Consider the following 10,000-nt stretch of genomic DNA (forward strand, 5'->3'; position numbering starts at 1 on the left):
GTCAGTCCCTCCTTCAGCTAACAGAGAGAGAAAGCCCTGCTTCAGTTTACTAGTAAGTTGAAATAAAAATCCTTACTTTCTCCATACAGCCCCTCTGGTGCTGTATGGATCCTGTTGGATCCTGTAAACAATATGCATATTGAATTGAGAAGAGTTTGTCTGTGTGTGTGTGTGTGTGTTTAGGTGTTTTGTACATTATGCTAAAGTCATTAGTGAGGATATGCTGTCTGCTTTTTAATGGTATTTTTACGAGCGTTAGTGTGTGTTGTTAAAAAGGTCATTGGCGTGAAAAAAAAAGAAGCCTGGAGTGGAAATGGTGAAGCAACGCCTGCAGCAGCATGTGTGTGTTTGTGACCTAGCATAGCTTGTAGCACCTAGACGGTGTGTGAAATCTGGATGTAGGTGAGATCATTGACAAGTGTGTGATGGAGGAATCTCTCTCTCTCTCTCTCTCTCTCGCTCGTTGTGGCCCCTTGTCTCCAGGTGCTTTCTCCAGTCAGCTGTAACAGCCTCAGCAGGACTTTGTGTAGGTTTCTGTTTTAGTGAATGTTCACTGGATTAAATCTGCATTTATACGTTCTAGTCTGTAGTGTGTCCGTGTGTTTGTCAATGTGCTTTTGGGTCAGTATGATGTGTGCACGCAAAATAGTGCTATGATCGGGTCTAAAACACGAAGGCCGACCCGACATGAACCGGCATCATTTCTGTCCAAGCCCAACCTGAGCCCGAACCACGGCAGCCCGATTAAAACCCTCAATATTGACTGTAAAAAATATTAAAATCTATTACAAGCTAAATTGATCACCGGTCTCAAACGCCACTTACCTATTTTAAAGTTCTGTGTTGGTTTGACCCGCTCGCCCTGTGTCAGGTGTTCCCCGTCTTTATACTTTTTCATCCCAATCCCGGAGCGTTAATGACATCGATGGAGAATGTTATTGATTACAGCACAAAGCATTCGGGAGCCCTGGAGTTTGTGTTCTGAATGTGAGCAAATGACCCCGTTATTCTAATGTTTTGTCAGTTCCAATCACATCGTCAACTTTTATAATTGACTGGGTCAGTGGTTAGAAGGTCTGTCTTTCAATCAGAGGATCAGCCTCTGCTAGCCTTCAGGTCATCTCAGGTTGATGTGTCCTTGAGCAAGACACTTAACCTCCATTGCTCCCCGTAGCTGTGCCTACGGGGTATGAATGGAAGTCGCTTTGGATAAAATCTAATGTAATGTAATAATTATATTATGATAATGGTTTGATGCCAACACAGTCCATACAATATGCATGACAGTACATAGAGTCTGCATTAATAAAATAATTAATCATAATAATAAGAGCATCCTCCTCTTGTGGTCTATTGGCTTCTACTGGCTCACATCACATGTTATAAAATTGTATTTAAATCAGAACAAAGAGAGTCTCTCTCCCATGTTACGTGGACAAATCAATTTTGTTCACTTGCTAATTTTCCTCCCCCTGTGTTGATGCTCATGTGCGAGGGTGCCTTTTGGTTTCCTCCGTTTTCTTCCCACATGAATCAACATGGAAACTGGCCATCGGCCACACAGAGACTGAGAATGGAGCGTAAAGGGGCTGACGTGTCCACACTTATCCCAGCCGGGTCATCTGAGGATGCCTCATGTCAGCTCGGACTCATGGCTTATAGAGCAGCTTCGGCTGACCATATGAAGCTTTAATGAATTCAATGAAAGATATCTGTAAGACCATATGAAAAGTCATATGTAAAATCAGCTTCCCCCACCAGGTGGAGGTGCTGAGTTGAATTAATTTAAATGTGTTTTTATGTCTCTCTCTCTCTGTTGTGAACACTAACACAAGACACCGTGTGCTGTTTTGGGTGAGCCTCCCTGTTTTGAGTATCACCCTCAGGTTAACAGGAAAATGTCATTGAAGGAAATTGTGGCCACGTTGCTTCACCATTGGCGTTGTTGGGTGAGTTGCCACGGCAACCACGCTGAGTAGAACAAAAATGCGAGGTACAGCTGGAGCAACGCGTATGGCGACCACAATGCAGGCCTGTTGATGTACTAAACAGTGTCATTAGATAAGAGAGAGAGCGATCTGTGATGGAGGACAGCTGCTCGCTCTATTTAACAAGCGTGAGGGAACACACACACACACACACACGTATCGACTGCGTGCAGGCAGTCGATACACTTACACAAATACACAGGCACACTGCAAAGCTAATTGAGGTGGGGGGAAGGGGGTATGTGTGTGTGTGGGGGGGTGCGCAGCCATGTTTCCAACAGGTGCTGCATTTGATTAAAGTTAGCAGAGCCTGGCTGGGTGCTGCTGTTTAACATTTAGTTAAGAACAGCTGCTGTCACTACAGCTGTGCACATGCTCTAGAAGAAGCTACTTCACCATGTGAGCTCTGGGGCCACACGAGGGGGTTTGTGTGATGTGGGATATTGTGAAACTGCCTGACCTCCTCCCCCAAATGTATCTTTACTACATTTACAATTCAGTGAATAATACAGACTTGTACGCGTACACTGCAGCTATGCAAGTGTAAACATTTTTATATTATTGCAATCCTCACTGCAGCTGAGAGTATCCTGTCCTGCACCGTACTGTCCTGTCCTGTCCTGCACCGTACTGTCCTGTCCTGTCCTGCACCGTACTGTCCTGTCCTGTCCTGTCCTGCACCGTACTGTCCTGTCCTGTCCTGTCCTGTCCTGTACCGTCCTATCCTGTCCTGTCCTGTCCTGTACCATCCTATCCTGTCCTGTCCTGTACCATCCTATCCTGTACTGTCCTGTCTTGTCCTGTCCTGTCCTGTCCTGTCTTGTACCGTCCTATCCTGTCCTGTCCTGTCCTGTCCTGTCCTGTACCGTCCTATCCTGTCCTATCCTGTCCTGTCCTGTACCGTCCTATCCTGTCCTGTCCTGTCCTGTACCGTCCTATCCTGTCCTGTCCTGTCCTGTCTTGTACCGTCCTATCCTGTCCTGTCCTGTCCTGTCCTATCCTGTCCTGTCTTGTACCGTCCTATCCTGTCCTATCCTATCCTGTCCTGTCCTGTCCTGTCCTGTCCTGTCCTGTCCTGTCCTGTCCTGTCCTGTCCTGTACCGTCCTATCCTGTACCGTCCTGTCCTGTCCTGTCCTGTACCGTCCTATCCTGTCCTGTCCTGTCCTGTACCGTCCTATCCTGTCCTGTCCTGTCCTGTCCTGTCTTGTACCGTCCTATCCTATCCTGTCCTGTCCTGTCCTGTACCATCCTATCCTGTCCTGTCCTGTCCTGTACCGTCCTATCCTGTCCTGTCCTGTCCTGTACCGTCCTATCCTGTCCTGTCCTGTCCTGTACCGTCCTATCCTGTCCTGTCCTGTCCTGTACCGTCCTATCCTGTCCTATCCTGTCCTGTCTTGTACCGTCCTATCCTGTCCTGTCCTGTCCTGTACCATCCTATCCTGTCCTGTCCTGTCCTGTCCTGTACCGTCCTATCCTGTCCTGTCCTGTCCTGTCCTGTCTTGTACCGTCCTATCCTATCCTGTCCTGTCCTGTCCTGTCCTGTACCGTCCTATCCTGTCCTGTCCTGTCCTGTACCGTCCTATCCTGTACCGTCCTGTCCTGTCCTATCCTGTCCTATCCTATCCTGTCCTGTCCTGTCCTATCCTGTCCTGTCCTGTCCTGTCCTGTCCTGTACCGTCCTATCCTGTCCTGTCCTGTCCTATCCTGTCCTGTACCGTCCTATCCTGTCCTATCCTGTCCTGTCCTGTCCTGTCCTGTCCTGTCCTGTCCTGTCCTGTACCGTCCTATCCTGTCCTGTCCTGTCCTATCCTGTCCTGTACCGTCCTATCCTGTCCTGTCCTGTACCGTCCTATCCTATCCTGTCCTATCCTATCCTGTCCTGTCCTGTACCGTCCTATCCTGTCCTGTCCTGTCCTATCCTGTCCTGTACCGTCCTATCCTGTCCTGTCCTGTACCGTCCTATCCTATCCTGTCCTATCCTGTCCTGTCCTGTCCTGTACCGTCCTGTCCTGTACCGTCCTGTCCTGTCCTGTACCGTCCTATCCTGTCCTGTCCTGTACCGTCCTATCCTGTCCTGTCCTGTCTTGTCCTGTCCTGTCCTGTCCTGTCCTGTCCTGTCCTATCCTGTCCTATCCTGTCCTGTCTTGTCCTGTCCTGTCCTGTCCTGTCCTGTCCTATCCTATCCTGTCCTGTCTTGTCCTGTCCTGTCCTGTACCGTCCTATCCTGTCCTGTCCTGTACCGTCCTATCCTGTCCTGTCCTGTACCGTCCTATCCTGTCCTGTCCTGTACCGTCCTATCCTGTCCTGTCCTGTACCGTCCTATCCTGTCCTGTCCTGTCTTGTCCTGTCCTGTCCTGTCCTGTCCTGTCCTGTCCTGTCCTATCCTGTCCTATCCTGTCCTGTCTTGTCCTGTCCTGTCCTGTCCTGTCCTGTCCTATCCTATCCTGTCCTGTCTTGTCCTGTCCTGTCCTGTACCGTCCTATCCTGTCCTGTCCTGTACCGTCCTATCCTGTCCTGTCCTGTACCGTCCTATCCTGTCCTGTCCTGTCTTGTCCTGTCCTGTCCTGTCCTGTCCTGTCCTGTCCTATCCTGTCCTGTCCTGTCCTGTCCTGTCCTGTCCTATCCTGTCCTGTCCTGTCCTGTCCTGTCCTGTCTTGTCCTGTCCTGTCCTGTCCTGTCCTGTCCTGTCCTGTCCTGTCCTGTCCTGTCCTGTCCTGTACCGTCCTATCCTGTCCTGTCCTACATCGTACTAAAGCTGCTCTCTTTCTGTGTGTCTCTCTATTGCGTTCTCAAATCTTCTTGCTTTCTCGTTTCCATTGAAGCCATGTCAGCTCTCTCCCAAGGCAGAGAGACAACTGGCTCATCTTTTCCCACAATTCCCCTGCTCTCTTTTCTTGTTTAGTCCATCTTTCCCTCGTCTCCCCTCTGAAGTCTTGAGCCAGGTAAAGTGGCTTGTTATGTAGGTTGCCATGTAAACAGAGCTGCAGTAACTAGCCAGTCACGTCCAAAGTATATACACATGTACAATTGAACACACAGATTCAATGCACGCACTCACTCACGCTCAACACGCACCCATTTGACCTGATCCAGATGGCTTATTTGACATAGCCTGACTCATAGGTAAGCTGTCTGCATCTAGGCTAACAACGCTTTGGTTGTTTTAGGATGACCTCTGCAGGATGTTGAGGTTTCCTCTGTAGTTGACACTGGTAATGTTTAAAATAACAACGACTGTCTCCACCTGAGATGACCTGAAATGAATCACAGATCATTATTTACACTGTAAAACAGGCATGTGCTGGTCATACTTGCATTTGCTGTAACATATACCTTGAGATTATATAATGTTTCTTAATTGTTTTTTAACATTTAACTTGTTAACCATATAAGTACTTTACGTTTTTATAGACAGATTAGTATTGACACAATTATTGACAAGGTTAAAGTGTTTTCCCCTTTTCCATCTGGTGATGCTCTTCAGAGCTAGATGCGGTGAGATGTTGGTGGTGAATCATGTAGTTGCATCCTACAGTTCAGGTGAATCCTTGCATCACACTGCCCAGTGTGTGTTTGGTCCAAATTGAGATGTTTCTTGGAGCTACATCTCAGATTCCAGCGATTGCGGGAAGTCCGTCCACCATCCCGGGCCGGACTGCAGGGGAGGGAGCAGACTGGCGCCGAGGCATGTGGACCTGTTGGTGCGCAGATCGACCGCTGTTGCCCTGGCATTGCCCTCGCAACTGCCACAGCGGCGTGGCATCCGTTTATAGAAGTTATCCTCTCCTCCTCCCACTCTGCTCTTCTCATTTTTCAGCTCTCACGAGGGCAGGAACCTACTTTAGAGTGGTGGTGGTCTGGGTTTCTTTAAACAGTAGGCGGCTGTCTCTGTCTTTCTTCATCTATATCCTGCAGAGCAACATAACACCATGCAGCTGCCTAATCAAATACATAACAATACACTAATGTACAGGAAGCCTGAGGCCCCAAAAGACTCATTATCTATAGACATTAGTAATTGTAATTCCAACATAATTTTTCTTTTTTTTACAAAAAAAATACAACATTGTCAAAAAAATAAATAAAATCACAACCAGAAAATCCCACAGATAGCATTTCTATCTCCTCATGATACTTATTGGGGTAATGTTGCGTTTGTCTCCTGCATCTCTTCCAGTTCATCCTCACTGGTGACAAAGAAAACTTTTGTTTTTTAGAGGTAAACCCTTTATTCATAAGGAAGATAATCATGGCGCAGTAATCGGGCTTCCCAGAAAGAAGAGTCGCTGTGGTGGAATTCACACCACAAGAAGCTAAAGACATGACCTTGTATAACCTTTCACAATCTTGCAAAAACATTCAGGCCCTTATATACCACCTACGAGGCTTATGTTCTGATAGTGGCAGATTAAAACTGTTTTCAGAGCAGTGCATTGCATACCGCATCACTATGACTGCTGTGATGTGAATGGAGTTCTTACAGATGAGGTCGGAAAACACTGTGACAGTTGTTTCAGCAGATTGAATTAGTGCTGCCTGGGCTTGCAGGGGCTCGCAAGGATATGCAGTAGAAGGAAGTGTGCTTTTTCTATATATGTGTGTGTGTGTGTGTGTGTGTGTGTGTGTGTGTGTGTGCGCGTTTTTTAGTGAATAAAGGGCAGATTCCATGCATGTGTTGCTTACTGAAGTGTGTGCGTGTTTACAAAACTGTCATCTGTGAGTGCATCTGAGTTTAAGTCTGAATGCGAGTGTGTGTGTGTGTGTGTGTGTGTGTGTGTGTGTGCCAGGGAGTGGAGGAACCTGACACTGGTGTGTTGGGCAGGACTCAGTGTGTGGGTGGAGGGTGTGTCTAGTGCAGGATTCTCTACATTTATCTATTTCCAGATGATCGCATTACTGCATGCTGGTGACACCACTAACATGGTTGGCCACAGCAACAGGCCGTATTTATAGGAGCAACGCTGACCCCTGCTGGAGAAGGTGATGCAGTGTCAGATATAGTGGGGTTCATACCTTAAGGAAAGAAGTATGCTCAAATACTATAGATGATAATATCCGGATGAGCCAATTGGTTTGAGTAAGATTTCCCAGCCAGCTACATGAAATGTGTTTAACCTGTCCTGGCTTTTAAATATTCCAGACACATGTCCAGTTTTCATGTTTGCCAGAATCTTTTTCTGACGATTAGAGTGTTTTCTCTTTTGCATAATTCAACTGCTGGAAAATGTGGCGTAAGATTAAAATCAGATTGCAGGTTTTGGTACAGTAAAGCCTCATATTTGTTTTTAAATCTGTGTGTTAGTGTGTGTTTGTGGACATCATGCACATCTGTGTTTATGATTGGTAAACATGCCTAAATCAACAGAAAACGCAAACCTCTATTCCAATGTAAGCAACAAATTGTCAGTAAGCTTGCCGGACATGTCCTAAATGCTTTATGATAAATGACAACAATTTTTTTTCTGTCGCTTTACAGCCGTAAGGATTTATTCCAGATCAAATAAAAATTATTTTCTCTCATCTCTCCAAATGCATTTTTCATTTCATGTATCTTTTCATTTTTCGCTGGGTTGTTGCTACCTCTCAGAGCTGCACTTATTTAGGAAGCAGTGTTTGAAGCTTGAGAAGAGAGTTGTGAGCTTCGTGAGTAGAGAGTCTCCTCACACACACACACACACACACACACACACACACACACACACACACACACACCACTACTACTACTGTTTTTACACCAACGGTTACTGTGAGACAGCAGTTTGTTTTGGTCGGAGTTGATTTGCTTGTGCATCATCATCATCATCATCATCATCATCATCATCATCATCATCATCATTATTATCATCACCAAGACAAGTAAATCTTGACATGCGTTCATTGGAAAACTACTGTACATGTACACATACAGACACAAATATACACACATACAGAAAATGGCATCCCTCAACTGCTTCATTCTCCCCCACCCCCACCACACACACACACACACACACACACACACACACACACACACGCACACGCACACACACACACACAGAGCCTCATTCACATGGTCATTAAGTCATTAGGCAACTTATTTATTGATGTCTGCCTCCAGAGCGACTGAGCAAGTCAGGCGATCTTCTACCCGCCTGCGTGAGCCTGTACTGACCATATTAGTCCATAGTTTGATTCTGTCTCCACTCTGGATTTATTTATCTATCTACTGTACTTTCACTCCATCCACGTAAAGAAATGTTTGGATGGAGACTTTGTTCTGTGTGACTTGAAGTAAGCGTGCTGATATATGTGCTTCTAGGATGTCAATGTTGGCCTAAATTGACAAGAGTATGGCTTTGTGTGTTTCATCAGTTGCCTAGGGTGTGTTAGTCATGAGATCGAGCCCACAGGAAGTACGATTGAATGGTGCATGTTTATACTTTGACCAGCCCAGTCAAAAATCAGAGCTTTCACAGAAAGGAACCAGTCTGAGAGGACGGCTGCAGAAGGGGAGGGAGGTATGGAGGGAAGGAGAAAAGGGGGGAGGGAAGACATAGAGCTGGGGAGAGAGAGAGAGAGAGAGAGAGGGAGGGTGGGGGGTTGTCATCGCTGCTCATTCCAAGCTCTGGAAGTTGAGAAGGAGAAGAGAAAAATAAGTTGCTGCTTTAAGAAAGAGAGGAGAGATAGAGAGAGGGTTTGGATCAGCGAGCTGCTCAACTTTGTTTTTCCCCCTCGTCTCTCTTTCTCTCTCTCTCTATCTCTCTCTCTCTCTCTCTCTCTCTCTCTCTCTCTCTCTCTCTCTCTTGCATGGGCTCCTAATTTGGGATTTGTTTAAAAGCGGGACTGCGCCTCAAGAAGACTTTTCCTGGCTGGGGAAAGGGAACCCTGCTCCCTCTCTCTCGCATTATACACACCCGCACATACTCACTTGCTCCCCAAAATGTCTGATTCCACTGTCAACGCTCACTTGGAAGGGATCCTATCAGACTTTGAAGGTTAGTTTCTGTCTGTCTTGAGCTCTGCTGCTGAGGCACTCTTTAAACCTGCCTTGAGGACACTATAGATGGTTTCCACATGTTTGATTGGCACCGAGCGGCTCTGGAAAAAAACAGCGAGTGCGAAGGTCTTGTTGACGTCTAGCGGTGAGCTGTGGTGTTGTTGAAAGGGAAACCATGCTAATAGTGTTGCTTCTGACGTCTCTTTTGTTGTGATGCATGTTTGCGTGTTTGTTGTGGGTGTGGGTGTCTGTGTGTGTGTGTGTGTATCTGAGATGTGTCAAAGATAGAATTCAGATTCAGCCTCTCTGACAGGGAGGCCATACGTTGAGCTCCCAGGAGACAGCAAGTGACTATAGGCTGTGAGGGGAACACCTGGCACACCTCCCCCATCTCTTCCCCCTTCTCCTCTTCCTTTTCATCTCTCTGCCCCTGGCCCACAGATTCCCCCTGTCATCCCTCTCCTCCCACTCGTCCTTCTCCTCCACCTCTTCGTCCAACGGCTGTGCTTCCTCTTTCCTCTCTCAGCAGCTCGTCCATCCTCAGCACCTCTCTCCTTGGCCTGGCTGCTGGTGGATGGGGGTTGGTTTGACAGGCCAAACCCCTCCCCATACAACCTGTCTGTCTATCTGACTGTCTGTCTCCTGTCTCTCACAAACACATAGCCATTAGGAACGCATCCGCACTTGTCCGGAGCTGCTCCTCTGTCAACACCAGTTTGCTTGTGGTATGTATTGTGATTCTCTCTCCCTCCCTTTAGGTCTTTAAACCGCCGGCTTACACAGTGCAACAGAGCAGAAAGATAAGTGGCATTCAGAAAAGAGGGGCATCAGGGGCGAGAAAGTGGGCTTTAACGATGTGGCTGCAAGTCATGCTTTTAGACAGCTCGCGCTCATGTGTAACACCAACAGAATGGGTCACTGTTGTGATTGTCAATGGTGTGTGTGGCCCTTGGCTGGGCTGAGTGGGTGGTAATACCTTTGTGTCACCTCTGCATCGTGATGTATGGCCCTTGTGGCACAGACGCAGCGGAGCGT

The 10,000-nt window shown here is 47.2% G+C and overlaps 1 protein-coding gene across 3 annotated transcripts in view; it reads left to right on the forward strand.

The window, feature by feature from the left end:
• Window positions 1-10,000, forward strand: part of LOC117734584 (septin-9-like) — a 75,141-nt gene that overhangs the window by 13,745 nt on the left and 51,396 nt on the right. Inside the window, exon 1 of one of the 3 annotated variants that reach the window (XM_034538736.1) lies at window positions 8,807-8,963. The exons of the other annotated variants lie outside the window; for them this stretch is intronic. Coding sequence (XP_034394627.1) covers window positions 8,909-8,963 — 55 coding nt within the window. The 5' untranslated portion in view covers window positions 8,807-8,908. Of the gene's footprint in view, window positions 1-8,806; window positions 8,964-10,000 lie in introns of those variants that run through there. 3 annotated transcript variants of the gene reach the window in all.

Source organism: Cyclopterus lumpus, chromosome 8 (assembly GCF_009769545.1).
Source record: "Cyclopterus lumpus isolate fCycLum1 chromosome 8, fCycLum1.pri, whole genome shotgun sequence".
Taxonomy (NCBI): Eukaryota; Metazoa; Chordata; class Actinopteri; order Perciformes; family Cyclopteridae; genus Cyclopterus; species Cyclopterus lumpus.